The following is a 26288-nucleotide window of genomic DNA, read 5'->3' as shown; positions in this document are numbered from 1 at the left end:
GCCCCCAGATTCAGGGTGAGCTGGGAGTCTCTAAGGAATACTGGGAAAGGCTGCACTCTCTCAGGCCCCTTATAAAGCTAAAACTTCCCTCCTTTGAGGTCAGACTTGCCTCCTTCAGCCCACATTACAGGGTAAGTGTGAGTTGCCCACTGAGTGTCCGTAGTCCAGTCAACAGGATTCTGGGGAGCACTGGAGGGTGCTCAGGGTGGCCAAGGTGTTCCTCCCCCAGGAGTCCTCCCAGATGAACCCCTCACTCCCACCCCTACTGGCTGCCAGGCACCTACAGGTCTCAGGGGTGAATAGATGGTGGGGGCTGGGCTCCCCCTTGAGGGGAGGGCAAGAGGTCAGGGCCCTCACTTCCTGGAGGGGCTGAACAAGGGCAGGGTCTACTCTGGGTCTTCTGTTTATTCAGCCTCCCTGCAGACCTGGTGGGGAGGAGGTGATGTGTCCTTGGCTGGCTGGGAGACTCTGCTGTGTGAGATCAGGGGGCCATTCCTGCCCACCACTGAACCTCATTCCCTAAGTTCAGTTAATTAGCCTTAAAGCCAGCCCACTTTCTACTCTCAAACTTCACCTACCTTGCTGGCATAGACATACAAACACACACAGGGAGACAAGCTGAGCCGCATTCAGCACCCATACCCGCAGACCCATGAGTGCCTGCACACGCAGCACACATGCGCACACACGTACACAGCTGTTCACATGCACTCACCTGCAGGCACGCTCAAACATGCACACAGACGCTCACCCAGTCATCCGTGCACTCAGACGCCTGCCCACACATACCACACTGTGCCCATTCTGGGTCAGGAAGGGGGGGCGGTCCTTGGTCAGGGTCACAGCTCAGCCTGCATCTGGCACTGAGGGTGAGGTTTGAGGTGTGGCCATGTGACCACAGGCACTCCAGGGGACAGGGCCACAGTGGGAGGTGAGCTCTTCCCAGGCATTCACCAGCTATCCTGCCCCCCTGGGTTAGGCCCCCAGGCTGACCAGGGCTTGGCGCTGGGGGGAGGGGGGATAAATGTAGGGGAGGGGCCATGTCAGCTGTGCTGGCACCGTTTGTGGCTGCTGCCACAGAGGAGGAAGTGGGCTGCCTGTGGTCACGGGGCCAAGGTGCTCACAGGCGGGTGGGGGATCCTATCAGCTCCTCTGTTCCCTGCAGTGTCCATGCCTGGTACACGTGGAGTTGCTGGGCCCTAGGGACTGGGAGGCAGTCAGGGGACTTCTCCTGGGGTGGTCTGTGCACTTTCCAAGGCCTGGGCCCAAGGAGGGACCGTCCGAGGTGTTTCCGGAGGCTCACTTCCTCTGGGCTGCCCAGGAAGTGGTTTTAAAGTGGGACTGACCAGCTCTCCATCTGTGGCTTGCTCCACCCCAGACTTGCCTCCGAGAGGAGCAGTGTCTGGCCAGTGGATTAGGTCGACCGGCCAGGCTTTCCATGGCCAGGGCTGGCCAGGCCTGGACAGAAACTCAAGGAGTGGGCTGGGGGTGCAGAGGCCACGGAGTCCCCTGCAGCCTCCATGACCCCAGCTCCTCTTTTCCTCCAAGCTGTAAGCTGAGGCTCAGAGCATTAGCTCAGGCAGGGATGGCCCCTTGTGTGTGAGTGACATCAGCTGGGCTGCATCTCTGGGATTAGGCAGCTCTAAGTGGCTGTATGAATGGACCTGGGCAAGTGGCTTTGACACCCAGTGCCTCAGTGTCCCCCTCTGACACCTGAGACCATGATAGCATCCACCTTTACCAGGTTGTGCTGGAAACAACAGATGATGTATTCAAAGTAGCCAGGACCGTGCCTGGCACGCTGTTCGTGTGTAAGAAGTAGAAACTAGCTGTATAAAGCACTCAGCACCCGGTTCATGGTAACTGTTTGAAGAACAGCACGTGGTACTGATGATGGGATTATTATCGTCTGATGGCCTGGGCACGGGCCCAGTGTCACGGGGCCAAGTGGCTGCGGCTGAGAAGCCGGGTCTCGATTCTGCCTCCAGTGGCAATGCAGCAGGGTGGGGACAGTTCTGTTGTTTCAATAGGTTCTGCGTTCTCAGAGGAGAAGAACTCCAGGGTGGAACAGCTGTGCCCACTCAGCTCTTCTCCCCCTCACTCCCTTTCAAAGGGAGAAAAATAAATCTCCTGAAAAATGGATACAGGGAAGGGAAAGGCAGGCCGCAGCTGCCTGCTGCCCCCTCTGGCCTCCCCAAAGCCCCTCCCCTGCCCTGGCCCCGTGCAGGACATGGGGCTTGGAAAAGCTGAGGCTGGCGGTGAAGGGGTAGCTGGATAGCCCTCCCGCCAGCCTGCCTGCCCTTTGGACCCTTGGAGTTGGCCTTTGGGCTGGGGAAGAGGGTGGACGTGTGGGACTGATGGAGGCTGGAGGAGTGGGGAGAGCTGGAAATCCCCTTACACACATCCATACATACATCCTTGCCATGTGGCAGCTGGTGGCAGGGACCTGCCTGTCCTAGGGACACACAGAAGGTCAGCCCAGTGAGGGTTGGGCTGAGCTTTGGCTTTTGCTACCAGGGCCAAGGGGCTGGGTTTCTCAGGTGTTGAATGGTAATGCTGGCAGTGCAGTTGGCAGGGGCCAGGAGCCTGGAGGGCTGGAGATGGGCAGAGGCCTCGGCTAGGAGTGTGAGCAAGGGCATCAAAGGTTTAGGAGCAAGATCTCTGCAGGCATCAGACAGATCTGGCTTCAAATCCTTGCTTGATATTTACTGGCTGTGTACTCAAGCCAGGGACTGGACTGCTTTGAGCCTCAGTCACCTCACCTGTGAAATGGGCGGATCAGGGAGTGTCCATGTGAGACCTGAATGATGAGAAAGAGCCAGTGTGTGTTTTGGGAGGAGTAGGAAGACAGAACAGCGAGCTCAGAGGCTCCTGAGCAGAAAGGAACATGGCTGTTTAGGGAACCAGGAGTGGTCGCTGGGGTTGGGGCCCAGGAGCAGGGCGGGGTATGGCCAGGAGGCCGGGGAGAGGGGTCTGGGCTCATCAGAAGGGAAATGGGAAACACTGGGGACTTGAGCAGGGGGTGACAAGATTTGCTTTACTGTCTTAAAAGACCTGCGTAGTCACTGGGACAGAGGGACCATGGGGGCCAGAGGAGAGGACGGAGGGTAGTGAGCAGGCTGGTGCAGGCCTGCAGAAGGCGATGGTGTCTGTATGGGGTGGTGATGGAGGGAGGAGAGGACTTCGGGATGGACAGGAGGCAGAAGTGATAGCCTTGCTGTGCTGGGAAGAAGGGGAAGGTGGAAACGACCGCCAGCTGTCTGGCCTGAGTGCTGGTGCTGCTAAGAGACCAGGGGTACTTGCGTGGAGAACATCAGTAGGCCTCATTTGGATGTGTTTGAGCACCTCCAGAGCTTGGTGAGGTTGGGGATCCTGGAGTTCAGGAGGGTCTGGGCTGAAAGTGAGACCTGAGACTCGAGAGGTAGCATGTAAAGCCTGCACTAGGGAGGAGAGGGTTCAGCAGGCCTTTGGTGGGGCAGTTTGAGAGGCCCTGGGTACAGGGCTGGGGTGGATGTCCCTCGAAGGTCCCTGCCAGGGTGCCCAGGAGGGCAGGCTTGTGGTGGCTGAGCCGCTGTTTTCACAACAGCCTTGGAAGCTTTGGATTATGTCTATGGCTGTGTTGGGTAAACAGGCACAGTGGAGTAGCCAGTCGCCAAGGTCTGAGGCTGGAGCAGGTGTCCGCTTGCTGTGGGCTGGGGCTGGGAGGAGGTAGGAGGAGAACTGCAGGGTCGTTCAGTATCAGAGCTGGAGGAAGCTGAGAGGTCTCCATTGTCAACGTAGGGAGACTGAGGTCCTGAGAGAGACAGTAGCTGGCTGGGGGTCTGCCAGTGGACTCAGCTGTCTTTGCCCAGCCTGGTCTCTTTCCAGAGCAACAGACCAGAGCAGGGCACCACAGGGCTGAGTGGCTTGAGAGAGCCCCTTTACCCACTGATCCAATGAAGTTTGGAGGCCCCTGTGGCTATCAGACAGCTGGAAATGGGTGGTGGGGCAGGTGAGGAGAGGGCCCAGCATGAGGATGACAGCGCTGATAAGGATGACAGTACAGCTCCTACACTCAGCACCACCTCCTGGGCAGGGCAAGATCATCCCTTTCACAGATGACGCCAGAGGGCCTTGGCCAAGCTTGCAGGGCACCCAGGGTAGACCCCATCTGAACTAGACCTGTCCAGCCCACAAACAGCCCCTGCTCTCCAGTTCCTGTGTTCACTGCCCGCCGTGGGATGGCACACCATGGTCCTGCCTCTCTCCAGCTTTCTCCTGACTCCTAAAGTGGGGAGGCATCATCTAGGCCCTACCCGCCTTGTGGGGATGGACGACAAAAGCCTTAAATGGCCATCTCACCATCTCTCAAACACAAAGGCTGTTGTCGACAATCAGGAAAATCACAGGGACTCTAGAAGGAGGTGCACAGAGAGGGGCTGAGGAGTGGACTGCGGGCCCATCTCTGTGGGGGCTGGTGGAGGAGCCATGCCCTCTGTCAAGCACGTGCCCTGTCCCGTGGGAGGCCAGACGGGCAGTTCTGGGGCTAGAACCGGAGAGTCCCTCTCTGCCCTCCTGGGGTCTGCCCCATTGGCTTTGTGGCTTTGGGTGAATTACCTGCCCTCTCTTTGTCGGGTTCTGCCCAGTGAGTCTGGAGCTCCGTGGAGGTCCTGTGTGGGGTGCCCGCATGGCTGCTATACCTGCACAGATGCACCCTCCCCTCCTCCTGTGCGCCAGGCCTGTGACTGCACCTGTGGCCCCCAGCCTCGTCCCCAGCCACCACTGACTTCCCCTCAGGCAGTGGGAGGCCACCCAGTGATGAGCCTGACCGGCCCACTCCTTCCCTTGTACACTTTGGACTTTGCCCCGGGCCAGGAGGGACTTTCTCCACCTCCCTCAGTGGGGAAGCCCAGCCTGCCTGATGTCCTGCTGCCCTTCCCTCCCCTGTCCCCAATTGTTGTGCCCCACGGGCTTCAGGAGAAAAAGCTACATTTGGACTTCCCAGTGGCAGACCGTAGTCAGGCACGTGTGGGTCCTTCCAGGCTTGTGAGTTGATCTCGGCCAGCCTGGAGTGTCTCTGTGCCTGTGTGCTCGCAGCTCCCTGTGTGCACACAGATCTCTCTGTGCTGGTGAATGCCTGAGGGTATGAATGTCCTGTATGATCTGCGTGGGCTTGGATGTCTGTCAACATGTGAGAGCCGGGGAGCAGGGGTGTCTTTTTCGGCGTGTGCGTTACTGAATTGTCATAGGATTATGTATGTGCCTATGATTACAGCTGTGTGTGTATGTCCAACTGCAGTCAGGGCTCCCCACGTGTAACTGTGTTTGGTTTGGTGGGTGTGCCCGTGTGGGCACACAGGTGTGGTTATTCTGGGAAAGGCCCTGACATACCCCCCACCCTGGCTCCTCAGAGGCCCCTTGTCCTCAGTCTTGCCATGAAGGGACTTTTGTTCCCCCCTCAGGGGTACCTGGAGCCCTCCCTCTGGCTGAGCCCAGGGCTTCTCCAGTCCTAGGGCCAGCAAAGTGGCTCAGGCCTGTGCCTGCTGTGGACTGTGCCCCACACAGGTCCTACACCCCACATGGGCCGGCAGGGGTGAGTGTGAGCCAGTGACAGCCAGGGTCCCAAGACCTGTCCCCGTTACCCTTCCAGACCCTCTGGCCAGATGGGCTCATGGCACCCTGGACATCTCTCAGATTGAAGCCCTTCCTAAGGCAAACCGTGCCTCCCTACCCCGGTTGACAGGCCCCTCTGGCCCCCATTCTACCCCAGGCCTTCTCACTGCCTGAGCAGCGGTCATCTTCTCTGTAATTACACACTTATGTGGCTGTCCCCTGTGGGGCTGTGAGTTCCATGGGCCTGGTGTGTCTTGTTACTGTGATGCCCGCTGGCTGGGGGTGACCTGGGACCAGGCTAGGCCTTCGAGACCTACAGTCCCCACTCTCTCATGTGCAGAATCTTGTTGCCACAGGCATGGGTTTTCCTGAGGGAAAAGCCAGGTGTTTCACTGGTTCTGAGGGAAGGACAGTTGCAAAAGGTTCAGTTGTGCTGCCCAGGCCTCACCTCTGATTCCCATCAGTGGGCCGGGTCAGCCGGCAGTGGAGTTTTTGAATGTCCTCAGGACAGTCAGATGTGTGGCCAGAGCTGACAAGGCTGAGCTACAGGCAGACACCCAGGTCCTCTGCTTAGTGTGATCCCAGACACACGCACAGGGTACCTGCTGGGGCACGTGAGATGGAGGAACAGCTGGTTCCCTGACAAGTGGGGAAGGAAGGGCTGGACTTCAGAGCAATCTGTAAGGATATGGAAGAATTCAGGGAGACATTCTGGCTGAGGGAGCAGCCTGTGCAAAAGCTGGAAAGTGAGGCATATGTTCACAGAGTAGCCAGGGGTGAGATTTGAGGTGGCGGGGAGGCCAGGGCCAGGCTGAGGTATGGGCCTTCTCCATGGGCAGTGGGAGTCCAGGAGGTTCTGAGCTGTGAGAAGAATGGATCGGGGAGGGACGGGGAGTGGTGACAGGTAGTAGGGGAGGTCACTGGGGAAGGGGAGGAGAGTCCACAGCAGTGGGTGGTCTGTTTGGGGCGAGGGAGGGGCTGAGAAGGAGTCTGGCTGGGGGATAAGGTGCTAATCCTGGGGGAGAGCAGGGGTGGGGAGCATCCCCTGCTGTGGGACTTGGCCATGACCTGAGACCTTGGCTGGTCCCTCTCCCAGGACATGGGGGCTGGGGCACAGGCCCTGGGGGAAGAGCCTTGGAGGGGTCTTGCTAGCCCTTCCCCTCCCCCACCTCCTGTTCTTCTTGCTGAGCCCATTTCCTGTGGCCTCCTTAACTTGCTTCTGTCTGGGAAGGCCATCTGGGGAAGCCAGTCTTCCAGCTGAGCTGCTACCAGCCTGCCTGCCCTGCCCAGCAGCTTCTGCCACGCCCAGCCCCCTTGCCCTGTTGCAACCCTGCCAGGGCCAGCCCTTCTCCCTCCTGCAATCACACTGCCTCTCACTCTCCTTCCCTCCCACTGCCTGGGCCTCCTGTGTCCTCCTTCTTCTGTTCATCCCTCAAGACTGATGTGGGCCGGACCTTGAGCTCCCCCCAGGCAGGGTCTGTGTCCCTGGAGGGCCTAGGCCGACACTGCTCCACTTTGCTTTGCCACCACCACCAGCCTTGACCGGCAGTGGGTGGTGGCCTTCCGTGGGCAGGTGGCAGGGGCTGCCCCAGGCTGGGCGGGTATGTTTGGGGAGGGTTGCATGGGAGGGGTGTATCCCCTCTCCTCAGGGGTCTGTTCAAGGGAGCCAGACGCTAGACCCACTAGGGGCCTCAGCTGGTCCTACTCACCCTTGCTTTGCTTGACCTCAGCCTGCCTCCTCTTGTTCCCCAGGCAGACTTTGTGAGGGAGCCCCCCTCTACATTCTCACACTCTCCCCAAGAGCCTGCCCAAGGCATCTCTTCTCAGGCCCTGCTTTGCTCCTCTGTCCAGCAGGCATCACCCTGTGGCCTGTGAGGCAGAATCAAATGTCAGGGAAGGACTAGGGTGGAGGGGACCCGGCCCTATCTGCGGGCCAGGGGACCCTCATTGCAGGACCCAGTCCTCAGTTCCCCTGCTCTGTACAAAGAGGAGATGGACATGTCAGTTTCTGAAGGCCCATCTCTTGGGAGATATTTCTGGCTTGATGGGTTCTATTTTTTACCTCTAACAAAATTGTTATCCAACAAGTTATATGTGATTGTGGTAGAAAAATGAGAAAATGCGTTTTTGTTCCTGATAGTGCCCCTCAGGCCATGCACCCCACCTGCCCCCTTTACTGGAACACACTCACGCACACACACTTGGATGTGTAATGTGCATACTTGTCCTCCACGCCCCAGGAGCTTCAACTGGCACAGTCACTCTGGTCACCTCGATGTCGGCCTTGCCCACTGCCCCCGACTGGCTGGGAGAAGGTTTCCGCTGCCTTGGAGGAAGTGGGCTGCCTGTTCTGGTCCGGCCCGGTCCCGCCTTTCCGTACCTCTCGGCTGTTCGTCTAGGGCAGGGTGGGGAGCAGGGCCAGCAAGCCCTCATCTCCTGGGGCTGGGATGCAGCCAGACCTTTCCCAGGTTTTAAGAACTGGAGTCTATCCCAAACAGCTGGGTCAGGAGAAAAAGTAGCAGTTCAGGGGTCTGTACCACCCTCTTTGTACAGTAGTGGTGGGTCCCCAAGGTCAGACCTAGGACTAGCCTGGAGGGGGTTGGGTGGTCAAGCACAGGGGACCTGTCTCCTGGTACCCTCACCCCTCTTCCTTTTTACTTTGTCCTCATGGGTGTGTTTGTGTGTATTGCTCCCTGCACATTTGTCTATCTCTACCTCTGCCCCTTCTTGCCCTTCATCTCCTCTTCCTGACATGGCATACCAGAAGAATGTGGGCTGCAACGTCAGGCAGGCCTGGATTCAGGTCCTCCTTCTACCACTTACTGGCTCTGTGATCTTGGGCAAGCCACTTAGCCTCTCTGAGCCTATTTCTTCATCAGTAAAATATCCACCTCTGGGACCTGCACAGGGATAAAGTGAGCTAATGCCATTTCAAGGTTGGTCTGGTGTATGTTGGCCTCAGAGGAGGATGATCTTTCTTATAAGTGAGGGTACTGATTCACACCCAGGCCCTTTGACTCCCAAGTCCGGAGCTCTCTGCTTCACAGGGCTGCTTCTGCTGTGGGCTAGAGAAGCAGGAGAGTAGAGACTTCGAGCCCACAGGCGATTGGGAAAGGCCTGGCTGGCCTCAGCTGGCTCCAAGGAGCTGGTCCCCATGGAGGCCTGTGTGGAGTCCAACCCCTGCCACCTCCGTGGCCCTGCAGAGTGGGGATGAGGTTGAGCCAGTGGCCTTCCTTTGGGGCCTGTGGGCCTGAGCCAATTTGCATAGGGGCTATAAATAGTTGGCCCACCTTGCTTTTGTGCTGTCACTTTGCACCCTGGCCTTCCCACCAGTGTTCAGATGCTCTGCAAGGTAGGTGGGCAACTCTGGCTCTGCTGTGCAGGGGGTCCTGGTGTGCAGGGGCCCAAGACCTCTTTCAGGGTCACATGGCTATCAATGGAAGAAGATGGCAGCTCGTGGTGCCTGTCTTCCTCTGGGGGTCCAGGCGGTGCAGTTGAGGTGGAGGAGGTGATGGAACCTGGCCAGGGCCCATGCCCTAGTTTTAGTCCTAGGTAGTTGGGGCTAGGTGACCTAACCCTAGGGTTACTGCCAAGTAGCCTCAGGGCAGCCCGTGGGTCCTCTCTCTCACGACGCTGCGGCCTGGCTGTGCAGGTTTGGGGCCAGGACTGGGGCCTGCTGTGGTTGTGGTTTTCCCTCTGGTGGCTTCTAACTGACTGCGAACAGCAACTGCTCCGAGTGTGCTGCAGAGCTGGAGGGCAGGCTGATGATCCTGTCTCTGCCTCACAGCCTTGGGTGGTCCATGGACGGCTCCTGCTGGGTGACCCGGACCCCATGGGCCACCTGGACTGGGCCCCGAGGGGAGGTGGGGGAAGGACAGAGGAGGAGCTGGCCGGTAGGTGTTGGGCCCACCTGCTACTCCAGGATGAGCAGCTCTGTTCCTGGAGACTTGGTTTCCCCGAGAGGTAGAGTCAGTAATCAGGACTGTCTTCCCAGGCTACGGGGGGCGGTGTGGAGTGGATATGGTGGGGATGTGAGTGTACTTTGTAAGTGGTGAAGGAAGGTGCACAGATGAAAGAGGGGTGCTATTAGCAAGAAGGGGTTGTAGTGGTAAGAGGCCCCTGCCCTGAGGCTGTGGGGTTGGTGTTGGCTCTCGTCCTATGTAAGTTCTCATCATCGTGACAACCCTGCAGCAAGGGACTGTTCCTCATCTGGAGGATGGGGGTGACTGAGTCTCAGGCCAAGTGACCCACAGAGTCCCACAGCCAAGGCAGTGTCGCTGATAGGATCTTATACCCAGGCAGCTTGACTGTCATTTTGCCACCCAGGGCTGCCCTGACCCCCTCTCCCATATGAGCCCAGCCCCCTGCAGCACAACTGCTCCTCCTTTGTCCCTGCCCACCTGCCCCCTCCTCCTCTGAGACACTCAGGAAGTTCATCATGGCCCCACCTGGGTCTCGAGGTTATCCTATTGGGAAGCATGAGGCTGAGCCATGTCTGCCGGGGGTCAGGCCCTGGAACGCGGATGCAGACACATGGCAAGTGTGTGCTGTGCAGGGGCCCTGCTGATCATTCTGGACCTCCAGACCACACAGGATGGCAGGAGGGGCACGATGTCCTTTTGCCTAGAAGTTTGAGACACTCACCCAGGCTCCTACGCACGCTCCCAGCCAGGCCCACACAGCTCGCTGTCCACTTCAACATTGGCTGAGTGCACACTACCTGCCACCCACTCACACGTCCTCACAGGCACACACATCTGCATGGCTGTGCAGTCACACCCACACATACCGCCCCCCTCCCCCCAACACCAGCTTGCACACTCATGCCTGCTTGGGCCCCGGGAGGAAGCAGCAGCCGCCCACAGCTGGCTTTCCCTCCCTGCCTGCTGAGAGGTCACTGTCGCTGGCCTGTCTGGTCTCAGACGTGAGTTCACACACCCACTCTCACTCTCTCTGAGTAGGAGCCTGGCCCGGGCAGAGGACGTGGTGGAGCCTGCCCCGCATGGTCCCTCCCCTCTACTCTGGCTGCAGGCTTCAGAGGACTGGCCGGGCCATTGGGCTGGGCTGTAGGCTGAGGGCAAGTGTTTCCTGTGAGCTCATCTGGGCTTGGAGCTGCAAGCAGGCTTGGCTGGTACTCTGTGGCCATGTGGAGGAGCTGGGGGAGCTGTCCCAGGGCCAGGGTGGCCGTTGCCTGTGCACACAGGCGCGTGTGTGGGTAGGGGTGCGTGTCTGAGTCTGCCTCCATGCCGGCTTATGTTCAGGATGGAGCAAATACGTATATATGGGGATGAACGTTAGTGAGCGTTCCTGCAGCCTCGGCTGTGGAGCTCCCTCCTGTGGGGCCTAGGCCCGGAGCCAGTGTCTGTGCAGGTGTACAAGTGTACACCTGTGGGCTTGCACAGCTGAGCATCCTCCACAAGGACAAGCCGAAAGACCTTCAGGGCCACCCGTAGTGATCCTCGATTTGAGGAACTGTGAGGAATGGGGGCGTGTGAGGCCAACCTGTGTGGTTTAAGAAGCAAAGTCAGCATTACATTCGACATTAAAGTAGTTTTGTATTTGGAAAAACTTAGTCTGAAAGTGTGGACAAACTTCCAGGTAGGCGAGAGCGCCTGACCCCAAGAGACTCAGGTTCAGAAGTGTCAGGCACGCTGATGTGTGTGGGCCTTTCACTACCCTGGTCCCAGACAAAGTAGGTGCTCAATTAGTAGAATCCCAGCTTTGGGTTCTGGTTTAACCTCAGGATTTCAGTTTCCCGTCTGAAAAGTGGGGATGATCATCTTAGCCCTGCTACTTGTCTTGGCCCTACTTGTCTGCCTGGGTAGTTATGAGCAAAAAACAAACTTTGAAAACCAAGGAGGGCTGCATGGGGCAGGGTACAGGGAGGAAGGGGTGCTGTACTGCCCATCTTGGCTGGCACCAAGGTGCTATGGCCAGCACATACTAGGTAACAACCATTGGGTATTAAAGGAGGCATTGAATGACTCGCCAAATGAATGACATGGGAGTCACAGGCTCACACGCCTCCAGGGCCTAGATAGGATTTGGAGAGACGTGGAAGGGGGCCTCTGAACTGGAGTCAACCGTCAAGGGTGCCCAACAAAGGGGGCAGTGCCAGCCAGATATTGCCCAGTAGGCCTGATGTTGTACCTTCCAATTTCACCAGGGAGGCCACCAATCTAGTCTACATAAAACTTCTCAATTTTAATGGTGGCAACTAGGACTAGTGCATTTTAAGCACCATGTGGGCCAAATTCAATGCTGTGGGAGCCCTGGGGGGAGTGGATACCTGACCACCTCCCAGGGCTGTCCCTGCTGCCTGCCTCACACCTTCTGTCTCCACAGCCCTGCTGTAAGCCCCAACATGGCACCGTTCCTGCGCATCTCCTTCAACTCCTATGAGCTGGGCTCCCTGCAGGCCGCAGATGAGGCAAGCCAGCCCTTCTGTGCTGTGAGGATGAAGGAGGCACTCAGCACAGGTAGGGCTGTAGGCTGGACCCTACCTGTGCTGCAGGCACTGGCAGCAGCTGGTGGGGCGGGGAAGCCAGGGCCAGGAGGAGGCAATGGAAGGGACTGTGCCTTGTTCTCCTAGAGCCTCTGAGGGATCCTTCTCTTCCTTGTCCTCGTCTCCCTACCCAGCTCAGTTTGCAATGCAGGACAACAGAGGCTACTCACTGCCTGTAGGACCTCCTGCACTGGCTACATGGAACCTTCTGTGGAGCTCAGGGCTTCTGGCTCCTCCCCTACTGGTTGTTTCACCCAAGAACAGGCTCCCTGCAGGAGCTCCACATGTCCATCTGTGCCAGGCCCTGTGCTGGGCACTGAGAACACTGCCATGGCTCCAGGGCTGACCAGGCCCTGTCCTCATGGGGTTCACAGTCTGGTGGAGGAGCCAGACAGTGAATCCTGTGATAAGGAAGTCCAGATGAGGAACCATCCCAGGCTGCAGTCAGGGAGGTCATCCTGGAAGAAGCAAACATCTCATGCCATTCCTTCTTGCTTCTGCCCTCACCTGGTGAACCCCTGGTTCATCCCTTAGATCTCAGCTGAGCTGTCCCTTCCTCTAGGAAGCCTTCCCTGACCCTTAGGTTGGGACAGGCCACCTGACCATGGACGGGTCTAGAACCAGTGACCTTACCCTCTTCAGTCTCATGACAGCTGTGATTTAATGTTCACTTGAGGGGTAAACTGATTCATGTCTCTGCCCAGGACTGGGACTTTAGGAGGACAGGTACCATGTTCCTTGCCTCCAACACCATGGCTGGCATGTGGGAGCCTGTGGCAGTGTCACTGAGTAAATCTCTAAGGGAAGGTGACATCTAAGAGGGGCTGGAGGAAGAGGGTCACAGGAAGAAGGAACAGCAGGAGCAAAGGCCCAGGGTGGAACCTAGCAGGGCACCCTGGGGAAACTGCCAGCGTTTCTGTGCTCTCATGCGGATTGTGAGTGAGATGGGGCTGGTGAGGCGAGCAGAGCATGGTCCTGAGGGCTGAGGAGTGGAGACTTGGGCCCTGGGGGAGAGAGCAGGCAGATTCCATAGGATGGAAGTCTGTGGGAAGGCCCGGGATTTGAAGCACAGAGGGTCCCTAGCCCGACCTTGCCTTCCTGGCCCGTTGCAGAGCGTGGGAAGACGCTGGTGCAGAAGAAGCCCACCATGTACCCCGAGTGGAAGTCCTCGTTCGATGCCCACATCTACGAAGGTCGCGTCATCCAGATCGTGCTGATGCGAGCCGCGGAGGAGCCAGTGTCCGAGGTGACAGTGGGTGTGTCGGTGCTGGCCGAGCGCTGCAAGAAGAACAATGGCAAGGCCGAGTTCTGGGTGAGGGGCACAGACACAGTCACGCATGTGTGTGGGCAAAGTGAGTGGGTACGGCTGAGGGCACCTGGCCACTCTGGCCACTGGGGCAGCTCCATAGCCGACACCTTGTGTTCGAATCCTGGTCCTGCGATTCATCAGACCCTTCGCCTCTCTGAGTCTGTTTCTGAATCTGTTAAAGGAGAAACTACTAAAAGACCTACAGTGGGGTCAGTTCTGATGAAATGAGCAGTTGGTTGCAAAGGGCTTACTGCAGAACCTGGCACGTAGGCGATGCTAAAGAGAGCCTTCCTTGGTATTACAGCTGCTTTTTTCCCTTTTAATTTTGCAAAGGCAGGATGTGCACATAGTAAAACATATCAAGCTGTATGAAAGGGTGGGTCCTAGCCCCAACACCAGGTCCCCCTTCTCAGAGAACCCCATTGTTCTCAGTTCTGTTTGGAATCTTCACAGATATTCCAAACCCAGGCAGGCATCAGGGAACACCAGTTATGATCTTCCACAGCAGGGGTGGTCAGGGAGGAGAAGGCTCATGGCCCGCCACTCACCTGCTGAAACCTGGACTCTGCACGCACATGTGGCCATATGTCCCTCGTGGCCACAGGATGTCAGTGCTGGCAGGGCGTCCCTGCCCCCTGGGGTTACATGTGGGCTCCTGCAACCAAGATGTCCCCACCAGGAAAGACCTGTGACCATGGAGACTCTACTCAGCCTCCAGTGAGGGGTGAAGAAACTGGGCCAAGAGAGGTTGACCCAGGGCTGCACCCACCCTTGAAGAATCAGGCAGAGACTCCTGTTGTGCTCTCTGTCCACTACCCCAAGGGACACTGTCAGTCACCAGGCCCTGGGGGAGCTGAGGGTCTTGCCCTTAGGACAAGCCAGTCTGTGTGAGGAGACTGGATAGATAGAGCCCCCGACAGAGAGAGGGAGAGAGAGAGAACCAGCACCCTGTGTCAGTATGCATGTGTCTGTGTGTCTGCATATGTGGGGGGATGCGGTGCCTCCATTCTAAGATCCTGTAAAGCGGGCAGCCGGGGTTGGGGGTGGGGAGTTTCCCTTCCCACTCTGTTCCCGGAGCCATGTGGCCAAGCTGGGTGTGGGCTGGATCCTTTTACTTCCCCAAATGTAATAATACCCCTGGGTGAGGGCTGGGGACGGGGCTCAGGGGTGGGGCCCTGCCCACTCTGGGCAGACAGTTGTCTGGCTAGGCTGCTGGGACTCCCTGGCCCTTCAGGGACCAACCATGGGGGCAGGTTCTGAGTCTGGCTTGGCCCAGGCCTGCCCTCATTGACTCCCCCACCCTCACCCCTGTAGCTGGACCTGCAACCCCAGGCCAAGGTGCTGATGTCTGTGCAGTATTTCCTGGAAGACATAGGTAAGCCCCTCCCTACCTGGGCTGGGGACGGAAGTTCAGAGGCCAGAGCCAGATCTGAAGTTTAGGGAAGCAACCTCCATTGACGCTCTGTCCAGGACTGCCCTGGGAGGGACTGAAGGGGTGTGGCCCCTCCTGTGAGCTGGGGCTGACTTCACTGCTACCCGGCCCCCAGATTGCAAGCAGTCGATGCGGAGTGAAGACGGGGCCAAGTTCCCAACGATGAACCGCCGTGGAGCCATCAAACAGGCCAAAATTCACTACATCAAGAACCACGAGTTTATCGCCACCTTCTTTGGACAGCCCACTTTCTGCTCTGTGTGCAGAGACTTTGTTTGGTGAGACCGGCTGTGTCCGCTGGGGTGGGGTAGGTGAGGGAGGGCCCCCATCCCCGGTGCTTCCCCTCACTCACCCTGCTGGGCACTTGCCTTTCAGGGGTCTCAACAAGCAAGGCTACAAGTGCAGGCGTAAGTGTCTCCACAGCCCGGTCTGTATCCACATGTGTGTGCATGCATGTGCCTGCGTGCCTTCACAGAGAAGCCTGTGTCCCTGTGTTGGGACGCTGTGTCTGGACGAAGCCTGTGCTTGAGTGTGCGCACGTGAGGCTTTCCATGTGGTAGTGTGTGTGTGGACGGCGGCTGCGTCAGTGAGTGCTGGAGCCAGCGTGTCTCTTCCCAGCGCTTACTGTTCAGTGACATCACGTTGGCGGCCTGAAATAGGCCCGGGTGGAGTATGTACACAGAATCTGCCAGTGCTGCACATCGGGGCTCCTTCCCCACAGAGAGGCTATTAGACCTTTGCCAGCACATCCCTGGCTGCATGTGTGCTTCTTTTGAGAGCTGTGTGCATCTGGTACACACGTATGAGCACACCGTTCTCTACGGCCGTCGGTGCATGCATGAGGCAGTGTGGACCGGTGGTGGTGAGCACAAGCTCTGGAGCCAGCCTGCCTGGGTCTGAATCCCAGCTCTACCACTTCCTAGCTGTAGGACCTTAGACAAAGTTACTTAACCTCTCTGTGCCTCAATTTCCTCATCTGTAAAATAGGGACAATAGAGTCATTGTGAAGATCAAATGGGATAAAATATGTAAAGCTGTATTTTAAGTGTGGCTGGTGCCCGGTAAGCATTCTGTGTAAGAAGGTTTGTCATTATACATGCTGTGTACGTGTATCTGAGTGCCTTTGTATTGGGGTGCATCTGTCAGTGTATGTGTGTGTGGGTGTGTGTGTGGGGGTGGGGTGGGTGTGGGTGTGGGTGAGAGAGCTTAAGAGCTGTTTGCTGTCCTGAGCCACAAAGAGGGCTCCAGTTCTCTCACTGCCATGCCCCCCTCCCTGCCCACCGGGACTCCTTGAGCCTTTCCTAACCTCCGAGAGCCCCCCAGATCGACCTGTCCTCCCTGCCCCATCCTTCCCAGACTCCTCCCACAGGGACTGACCGGAGGAGAGAAAAATCAAGCTCTAGGCCGAGGGCTCCGTGTGGTGAGGGTGTGGGTGGTCGGGGAGCATGGGGGCTTTGTGTGGAGGGCAGGACTGGGCCGGGGGGTGCCAGCTCACAGACTCTGCCCCTCTGGGGCCTTCCCATCCCCCTCCTGGGCCTGGGCCTCCTCAAGAATGCAACGCTGCCATCCACAAGAAATGCATCGACAAGATCATTGGCCGGTGTACGGGCACTGCAGCCAACAGCCGGGACACCATAGTGAGGCCTGGCCCAGGGCAGGGTGGGAGGGATTCGAACTCTCCCCACCCCTTCCCTGTGGGGTCACCCTTCCTCCCCATTTTCCTTCTTCCTTCCTTCCCCTGGCTTGGCCCCTGGGATCCCTGAATTTCCCAGTCCCTACGGACCCCTCTTGGGGATCTTGCCATGCATGGGGTTGGGTCAGGGAGAGTTAGTGGGTGAGGAAGGGGCTGGAGCTGGCATGTGACCCTTGACCTGTGACACCCCACACCCCTAGTTCCAGAAAGAACGTTTCAACATTGACATGCCACACCGGTTCAAGGTTTATAACTACATGAGCCCCACCTTCTGCGACCACTGCGGCAGCCTGCTCTGGGGGCTGGTGAAGCAGGGATTAAAGTGTGAAGGTGCGTGCCGGCTAGGGTGGGGGCTGCTGGCAGAAGTGGGAGGGGGGCCCACCCGGACCCCGGAAGCTGAGACCAGCTGAGGCTGCCTTTGCCCCCTCGCTTGGGTACTCTCACGTGGGTGAGGCCTCCTGGCCCCTCCCCACTGGCCCGACTGACTCTGCCATTTACTGCTGTGTGACCGTCAGAAGGTGGCCCCACCGCTGAGAGCTCCACGTTAGAGTCGAGTCGGCCCCAGAGAGTCACTGAGGGGAAAGCAGTCGGAAGGTGCTCCTCGGCCAGGGCCTGTCTCACACCAGCTCAGTTCGTGCCCCTTGCAGGCCCTCCCCCACCTCAGGCTTCATTGAAACGAGAGACATCTGGAGGAAGAATGACTTGTCTAGCTTGTCCCAGACATTTGTTTTTTCTTTTTCTTCTTTAAATAATGAAAGATTTGAGGTGCTCGTGATGGCTTCAGATACATCTTTATCTAAAGGCAGGAAACCCAGCAGACCCTGCCAAAAGCCCTCCTCTCTCCTGCTCTCTCCCCCATCCCTCCCTGCTCTTGGCTGGGCCTGGGACAAGGGGACAGTTTTCTTGGAGCCTGCTGGCTGCCTGCCTGGGCGGGGGCCCTGATGGCTCTGCTTCTCTCCCACCCCAGATTGTGGCATGAACGTGCACCATAAGTGCCAGATGAAGGTGGCCAACCTCTGTGGCATCAACCAGAAGCTCTTGGCCGAGGCCTTGAACCAAGTCACCCAGGTGGGCAGGCACTGTGGGAACCCTGGACAGAGGGTGGCAGGGTTGGGGACGAGTCAGGGCTCATGCCCACTCCTGAGGAACTGCAGTGAGGGGCGTTTATACATAAGACCCTACTTCTGGAATATCCAGTTCAAGGATTGGACATTAGAGGGTGGTGGGCATGTTCTTCTAAGAAATTAGTTATTCAAGCAGTGCTTTTCCCAAGAGTGAACCTGGATGACTGAAATGTTGGAACTCTTGGAATTAAAGCCTTTATGTGTATATATATATATATATATATATATTTTTTTTTTAAGAGTTTACCTAAAATCTTTTTCCTCCTTTACTTTCTTTAAAAAAATTTATTTATTTTTGGCTGTGTTGGCTCTTTGTTGCTGCATGCGGGCTTTCTCTAGTTGTGGTGAACAGGGGCTACTCTTTGTTGTGGAGCACGGGCTCTAGGCATGCGGGCTTCAGTAATTGTGGCTCGCGGGCTCTAGAGCACAGGCTCAGTAGTTGTGGCACATGGGCTTAGATGCTCCGCGGCAGGTAACATCTTCCTGGACCAGGATTCGAACCCGTGTGCCCTGGATTGGCAGGTGGATTCTTAACCACTGTGCCACCAGGGAAGTCCAGTGTATATGTTTTGTGTGTGTGTGTGTGTGTGTGTGTGTGTGTGTGTTTGGGTATGGGTAGAGCTTGAAGGAGGCCACAGAACTTTAAGATTCTAGAATCTATCACAAGTGAGGAAAAATAAAAAACAAGTGGAGTCAACACAAATAAAAATCTATTGAGTAAGTGGTTGGGAAGTTAGGGTTCAATTTCCAGAACTTTTGTTTGTAATCAGTGCCTTCCAGACCACCGAGGCGTCTCTGTGCCAGAAGTGTGTGTGTGTGTGTGTGTGTGTGTGTGTGTGTGTGCGCGCGCGCGCGTGTGCGCGCGCACTTGTTCACACATGTGTACATGCACATGTACCACCTGGGGCCCCGGGCTCTGCCCCTGCTGTCCCCCATTGGTATTGAGGGTAGAGTTATGGATGGTTGGGGTCCTCCCTCTGGGTTGGGAGTTCTGACCATGGTATGACCTCTGGCCCCCCAACCCCTACCCCCCTCCAGAGACCTGCCCGGAGGTCGGACTCCGAGACTGCAGAGACTGTTGGGATCTACCAGAATTTTGAGAAGAAGCCAGGAGTCTCTGGAGATGATGTCCCAGGTGAAGCTGTGCCCATTCCTTCCAGGAAAGCCCCTACCCCCCAACGCCAGCATGGGACCCAGCCTCTCCACACAGTTGAGTGCAACTGGAGAGGAGGCACCTCTGTGGGGAGGGACCCAGCAGGGGAGGACCACCCTCTGGACATGAGACATGAGTCTGAAGCAGCTGTCTCTCGGGCAGGAACTGGGACCTATGGCAAGATCTGGGAGAGCAGCACCAAGTGCAGCATTGAGAACTTCACCTTCATCAAGGTCCTGGGCAAAGGCAGCTTCGGGAAGGTGAGGGCCTCATGGCCCTGAGGCAGGCAGCCCGAGGGACCTGGGCTCCGTAGCCAAGGGTCACCTGCTTCCCACCCTCCCTGGGTGCTTCCGGGTTGGGCTGGGCCGTGCGCCCTGACCTTTGGTCCGAACCTCCCCTGCTCAGCACCACTGTCCATCTGTCAGGTGCTGCTCGCAGAGCTGAAGGGCAAAAAGGAATTCTTCGCCATCAAGGCCCTCAAGAAGGACGTGGTTCTGATCGATGATGACGTGGAGTGCACGATGGTGGAGAAGCGGGTGCTGGCGCTCTCTGGGGAGAATCCCTTTCTCACCCATCTCTTCTGCACCTTCCAGACCAAGGTGCCAGCCCTCCCACTATCAGTGCCCCTGGCCCACAGCCCCCCTCAGTTGCTCAGGTCAGGGCCATGTCTCCCATTGAGATTCTCCAAGGCAGGGCCCAGTCTTCTTCCTCAGACCAATTAAGGCAAGGCTGAGTCCCCCTTCCTCAGACTCCTCAGGGCAGGGCCGTTCTTCCCCCCTCACATCCGCCAGAGCAGATGTCCCCTGCTTCCTGTTGGGGCTTGCCCCTAGTGGTCCTCAGTGAGGGAGCTTCCTGCCACTTTCTGTGCCTCTGCTCACCACCCTCCCCCCACAGGACCACCTGTTCTTTGTGATGGAGTTCCTCAATGGGGGTGACCTGATGTATCACATCCAGGACAAAGGCCGCTTCGAGCTCTACCGTGCCACGTACGTGAGGCCCTGTTGGGGGAAGAGCCCTCTGCCCATCTGCCTTCCATTCCTTCTTCCTTCCCCCTGGTCAGGCTAGCCTGGGCTGGAGCTGGGGTTGGAGAGACTTGGGGTGGCCAGGGCCATCCCCCGCCCCGTGTGGGAAGCTAAGGGTGAGGGGTGAGCTGTGGCTGGGAACACAACCTAGACATGCCAGGTCCTGTCCCCTCCCTGGGCCTCAGCGGGTGGGTGATCCTGCACAATGCAGGACCCAGGTGGGTGGCCCCCAAACTAGCATGCACCCCCAGACTGTGTGTGTGCACATAGGCATATCTGTATAAATGCATACACTCTTAGGACAGAGAATTGTCTCATTTGGAGCTTTTTTCTTCACAATTTTCTTTTCTACCTTGGCTACCAGCCCCTACTTGCCTGATACAAGATGTGCTTGATCAGGACCAGGTTGTCCGTGAAGTTATTTTCAGCATTTCCTGTCCCTGGGGCTGGGGATGAAGACCCAGGAAGAAGCAGGGGCTGCTTACAGAAATCTCAGGACACTTTGTGTGTGTGTGTGTTTGTGTCTCATCCAGGTTTTATGCGGCTGAGATAGTCTGTGGACTACAGTTTCTACACCAGAAAGGGATCATTTACAGGTGTGGGGATCAGAAGGTGGGGGGTGTTAAGGAGGGGAGGCCCCAACCTCATCATATCCTCTGAAATGCTCTGAGTGGATCCCGGTCCAGCTGTGGCCCCATCTCCTCTTGGAGTCGATCTTTAGTTGGATATTTGCTTAAACCACCTACTCCATTGCTACAATTCCTTGTGGTCCCTAAGCTGAGGCTGGCACAGATCCAGGGACTGGGAACTCCCTGCCCGTACTCGACACCTTTGGCGGGAGCGCAGCACTGACCGGTATGGTGTCTCCCTCCCTCGGAGCCGTCAGTCTCCCTCTGCAGCTGCATCTGAGCACTCTGAGCTTCCACCAATGGGGTCTGGTTTCATAAATTCTCACCCAATAAATGACAGTCCCATCCTGCCATGGATTAATATGTACTCATCCGAAAGGCTGAGGCCGTGCTGTGTGTACTTTTGTGGGATGATCCCAAGGTATGTTGTCAAGTGGAAAACCAATCCATGGGACAGTGCATATTGGATGTTAGGGGCCAGGCTTTAAAAGGTTGCGTGAGATGCACATTGTAATGTGCTGTCCCTGCCTGGCAAGCGAGGTTAGTGGAAGGTGGACCTTGTGCTGCTCTGCTTTTCTGGTGCTTGTTACCGTGTGCCTAAGTTATCTGTTCAACTACCTATATAAAATAGATGGGCTCCCTGCCCTTGTGGAGTCTGACAAACCTGAATCCAGGACGCTTCCACAGCTGACTAGCTGGGTGACCCTAGGCAAGTGATACCACCTCTCTGAGCCTCATTTTGGGCTTCAGGAAGTAGGATGGTGTGTGTCCAGCACATAGTGGGCGGCTTGCAGGAAGCACCTGTTTTTAGCACCTCTTTCCCCTCCTCTTCCTCATTCCCTCGTCCCCTGGAGAGAGTCCTAGGCTTTCCGGGCTGACACTGGGCACATGGGAGGGGACTACAGGGAGGAGGGGAATTGGACCCTAACGACTCCTTTTCCTGTCCCCTCCCCACAGGGACCTTAAGCTGGACAACGTGATGCTAGACCAGGACGGCCACATCAAGATTGCTGACTTCGGCATGTGCAAGGAGAACATGTTCGGGGACAAACAGGCCAGCACCTTCTGCGGCACCCCAGACTACATCGCCCCCGAGGTGAGTGGTACCCTCCTGGCCCCGCCTCTGGCCAACACCTTGTCTCCACAGGGGGTGGATGGCGATGTCCGAGTCACAGCCGAGAGACTGAGGAGGGCTGGCCGGGGCTTGTGCTCCAGGGCCGCCTCAGCTCCGGCACCCCCTCTGCCCCAGATCCTGCAGGGCCTGAAGTACTCATTCTCCGTGGACTGGTGGTCCTTCGGAGTCCTTCTCTATGAGATGCTCATTGGTCAGTCCCCCTTCCACGGTGACGATGAGGATGAACTCTTTGAGTCCATCCGTGTGGACTCACCGTATTATCCCCGCTGGATCACCAGGGAGTCCAAGGACATCCTGGAGAAGGTAGGAGCCACTGAGCTGGGCTGACAGGGGCAGGAGCTGGCAGATGCCAGGTCACGGGAATCCCAGAAGCCTCCTGTCTCAGGGATGGCAGCCTCACCAGTGCTCTGGTCCTAACACATTGGGGGGGTCACTCTCCTGCCACGTTCCTGGGACCTCCTGTCTATGTTCCCTGCACTGAATCAGCCTGGCCTGGCAATGATGGGCTTAGGGTCAGAAGACAGACCTTAGGCTAAACTCTGAGTCTATCTCCTTATCTACAAAATGAGGCCAGAAGAGAACCTTTCTCACAGAGTTTTGGGGAAAAAAACATAAATGTACGATGCCAGGCAGATGGTAAACACCCAATAAGGGCTACTGCTCTTACTCACAAGTCCCACCAGCTGAGAGTCCTGGCAGCCCCAGTCCACGCCCTGTTTCTCCACTGGACCTGGGACCAGAGGCCAGAGAGGACTTCTCAGCCCCAGAGGCCCTGGGCTGTGACACCAGGCTGGGCTGGACCAGCCTGGGCACCCCTCGGCCTGCTTGGGGGTTTTCTGAGGCTCCCATTTCCTACAGCCCTCGGGTGCTAACCAGGTTCCCTGCTGCGTTGCAGCTGCTTGAACGGGATACAGCCAGGAGGCTGGGAGTGACAGGGAACATCAAAATCCACCCCTTCTTCAAGACCATCAACTGGGCTCTGCTGGAGAAACGTGCAGTGGAGCCGCCCTTCAAGCCCAGAGTGGTACGTGATTCCACTCCAGTGGGGGCTGCCCACTCAGTGTTGTCCCTCACTGCTTTCCAGGGTAGACTCCTCCTGCTTTGCACTGCCTCTCTCCTGCATCATTCACATGCTCTCCTCCTCTCCCTTCTTCTAGCAAATCTGTTTTCCCAACCTCCTTGGCACACTGAGCCACAGCCTCTACCCTTGTATCCTCACCATCTCTCCTCAGTCAGTCATTCAACAAACATTGGTGACAGTGGATCCAGCCACCCTTTAGCATACATTCTTTAAAACCCACTGTGTGCAGGGGAGTATGCTTTGGGGATCAGAGTTAAGGCCCCCCTCCCTCCATCTACCCATCTATCCAATCCAAAAACTATCCGATATTTTCGATATTTTCCAAAAAATATCGGAAATGCTGAGTGCCCTCTGAGTGCAGAGCACTGTGCCGGGCTGCATAGTGAGGTGGGAGGCCCAGTCCCAGAGCTAGAGGGGCCCCAGCTCCTCAGAGAGATAGGAAACTTGCACACTGATGGTCATTTATGATAAATGACAGCAGTACAAGACATGTCATGAGGCCACACACAGTCAGTTGCCATTGGGAGGGTCTGTGGGCAGGTGCCCAAGATACAGAGATTGGAGTGTGTCTGAGAGGAAGTGGGATGTCGGCAGGGCTGGGGAAGCTTGGCCAGGCCAAGGGCAGATGGGAGGTATTCCAGGTAGAGGAGGGATGGTTTGCATAAAGGCCTAGAATCTAGAGAAGCCACCAAGGAGCCAGCAGGAGAGCAGAGGCAAGCTGGACTTCTCAGAAGTTGAACTCTGTGGCCCTTCTCTGATCGCAGCTCTTCCCTCCCTTCCCCTTTCTCTCCTTTGCTTCCCCTCCTCTGTCAGGACACGCTGTTCCCACTGAGCAGCCTGCGTAATGTTCCCCCGTGTTTGTGTCTTGAAGCCACAGAGCACTCCCCCATTCCAGGGATCTCAAACTCAGTGCCTCCTGCCCTGGGCACGTCACTACCAGGCCAGGCCAGCTGTAGGAAAATCACACAGCCTACTTGCAGTGTCTCACTTTTGATAGAAAGAGGAATAGATTGATTTTAAATAACACCAGGCAGCTGATCTGCAGCCCCTGTCAGTGGGAAGTGGGGCCTGTGATGAGCTGGCCAAGCAGGTTTCAGCACCAAGAGTGGGCGGATGTGCCAGGAAATGGGCCCAGGGCTGCTCTGCTCTGTCAGTTTTCAAAGAAGCCAGAAACCAGGATTTTTATGTCAAATTGCCCAATTTAAAAATATTGCCATTTAATGCCATTAAAACCCATGGCTAGTCAAAATGGTTGTACCTGCAGCTCAGTTTGGCCTGAGGGCCACCAGCTTAAGACCTCTTTCAATCAACCTTTCATTGTACCTTCAGAAGCAGAGAGTTGGCAAACTTTTCCTGTGAACAGCCTGATAGTAAATATCGTAGGCTTTGCAGGCCAGATAGTCTCAAGACAGCCATAGATGATATGTCAGTGAGTGGGTGTGGTTGGGTACGAATAAAACTTTATTTATGGATGCTGAACTTTGAGTTTCATTTAATTTTCACATGTCATGAAGTGTTATTCTCCTTTTGATTTTTTCCTAAACATTAAAAAATGCAAAAGCCAGCCTTAGCTTGTGGGACCTACAAAAACAGGTGGTGGGTGGGCTTTGGCCCAGGGCTGTGGTCTTCTAGAACCCTGCTTGGGTGGATGACCACCTTTCCTCCTCCAGGTCCCCTGCTGGCTTCCCTCATTCCATTGGTAACAGCATCCACCTTCCAGCTGAAAGACTCCCTTTTCTGTTCTAAATAAGGACAGCTCTGGCTTGGCCCAGCCCAACAGGGATTATGGCTCCGGGAATGGGTCCCTGGAACATCGGGAACCCACTGGAAGGTTGCCCTTTGAGTCCCTCTTACGTACCCCTGCCTTCTGCTTGCAGAGGTCCCCTGGAGACTACAACAACTTCGACCAGGAGTTCCTGAACGAGAAGCCGCGCCTCTCTTACAGCGACAAGAACCTCATCGACTCCATGGACCAAACAGCATTTGCTGGCTTCTCCTTTGTGAACCCCAAATTCGAGAGGCTCCTGGAAAATTGAGGTTGCCAGACATATGCCCCCAACCCACCCCAGCCAGGGAGGCTGGGTCAGCCAGTACGGCCTGCTGACCTGGTCCAGGCAGAGCAGGCAGGGCCTCCCACTTCACCGGCACCTGCCTGTCCCCCACGATAAGCAGCAGTGTGATTGTCATAATTTCTGCTGCTGCCTGTCTCCTTTCTCCCCCAGAGAGGCCTTAGCTCCTGTCTGGCTGGGCTTTCATGGTACTTCCTCTGTGAATTGTATGTGAATTTGCTTTTCCTCTGCCCTCAGAGGGAAATTGTAAATCCTGTGTTTCATTACTTGAATGTAGTTATCTATTGAAAAAAATATGTTTATATATATATATATATATATATATTTATATATATATATATATATATATATATATGCTGTATATATTGCTCAGTAGAGAAAAATGTGGGGGACTGGTGATATGTTGATCTTTTAAAATATATATATATTATATATATGACACACACCCTCCCCACCCCCCCGCAAAAAAAAAAAAAAAAAAAGGAGCACAAGCTGTTTGAACCACCAGGTTCTTTTATTTGTGTGTCTAAATAAACACCAACAGATACCGACCTGGCTGTCGGGACACGTTTCTCCCAGGAAGCTGGTGGCTGCTGCTCCCACTTCTGGCAGCTGTGTCTTGGAAGTTAAACCGAGCTGTTAGCTGCAGATGCAGACCCCTGGGCTTTCATGCAAATGTGTTTGTTTTTATGGGTTTCCTCTGGCTCTAGGGCCGTGGGCCAAAAGCAGAAAAATTTTCTGGGTGGCTGAGGGAGCCCGAGGTGTCTCTGTGGGATGATGGGAGGAGGTGGGACCAGCTGCAGAGAGTCTGTCTCAGAAGAGTGGGGGCAAGCGCTGAAAAGCAGGACAGTGCAAGGTCTGGCCGGGAGACGTGAGCAAAGTCGTCAAGGCCAGCCCAGACTGGGGAGGAGGACAGGGGAAAGGAAGGAAATACAGCTCAGGCTTCAGACAGCTCTGGGTTAAAATCGCAGAGTAGCCAAAAGATATGGCTTTTAAGGTGTCACTTAATCATTTGAAACCTCCGTTTCCTCATCTGTAAAATGGGGACAAAGCAAGGCGGTACTCGGTGTAACTCCTCATCTCATGTTTGTCCCTGCCCTTTCCACAGAGGAGTCTGTGTCTGAGTTCTAGAATCTATATCTCAGGAGCTCTTTCCTACCTGGGGACAGGAAGGGGAGCAGGGTAGGAGAAAAACGTGAGAAAATGCCGAGTGGCCGTGTTGAGGTTGAGAGACTTGCTCAGTGTGCCCATGTGCAGCGAGGAAACTGGTGGCAGCTGGTGTCCCCCTGAGCGTGCAGCTCTCTGTCCGCACCACTTCAACACCCGCTCTCAGCTTCCTGTTTCTTCCTCTCCACCTCTCTTTGGGCACAGGCCTCAGGCAGGGCCCTCCTTCCAGCCCCTCTGGTCCAGCCCCCGGCCCTCATCCCTGGTGGTGAGCAAGGTGCCCCCAGTGCCGGATTGGCTGGCCCTGGCAGCCAAGCAGCTGACTTCCAGCAAGTTCATTTTTCTGGGCTGAGGTACAAGTTTCCACAGCTGGAGAGGAG

General features: G+C 56.4%; 1 protein-coding gene across 1 annotated transcript in view; it reads left to right on the top strand.

The window, feature by feature from the left end:
* Window positions 1-25009, top strand: part of PRKCD (protein kinase C delta) — a 29183-nt gene extending 4174 nt beyond the window's left edge. The window contains exons 3-19 of the mRNA XM_059076003.2: window positions 11938-12071; window positions 13210-13409; window positions 14721-14781; window positions 14954-15116; window positions 15214-15245; window positions 16390-16475; window positions 16732-16861; window positions 17499-17599; window positions 18694-18790; window positions 18971-19068; window positions 19234-19407; window positions 19703-19794; window positions 20364-20426; window positions 21417-21555; window positions 21709-21897; window positions 22490-22618; window positions 24553-25009. Coding sequence (XP_058931986.1) covers window positions 11957-12071; window positions 13210-13409; window positions 14721-14781; window positions 14954-15116; window positions 15214-15245; window positions 16390-16475; window positions 16732-16861; window positions 17499-17599; window positions 18694-18790; window positions 18971-19068; window positions 19234-19407; window positions 19703-19794; window positions 20364-20426; window positions 21417-21555; window positions 21709-21897; window positions 22490-22618; window positions 24553-24711 — 2028 coding nt within the window. The 5' untranslated portion in view covers window positions 11938-11956 and the 3' untranslated portion in view covers window positions 24712-25009. The remainder of the gene's footprint in view (window positions 1-11937; window positions 12072-13209; window positions 13410-14720; window positions 14782-14953; window positions 15117-15213; window positions 15246-16389; window positions 16476-16731; window positions 16862-17498; window positions 17600-18693; window positions 18791-18970; window positions 19069-19233; window positions 19408-19702; window positions 19795-20363; window positions 20427-21416; window positions 21556-21708; window positions 21898-22489; window positions 22619-24552) is intronic.
* The last annotated feature ends 1279 nt before the right edge of the window (window positions 25010-26288 follow it).

This window comes from Kogia breviceps, chromosome 10 (assembly GCF_026419965.1).
Source record: "Kogia breviceps isolate mKogBre1 chromosome 10, mKogBre1 haplotype 1, whole genome shotgun sequence".
Lineage (NCBI taxonomy): Eukaryota > Metazoa > Chordata > Mammalia > Artiodactyla > Physeteridae > Kogia > Kogia breviceps.
This window is presented reverse-complemented; position numbering and strand designations above follow the sequence as displayed.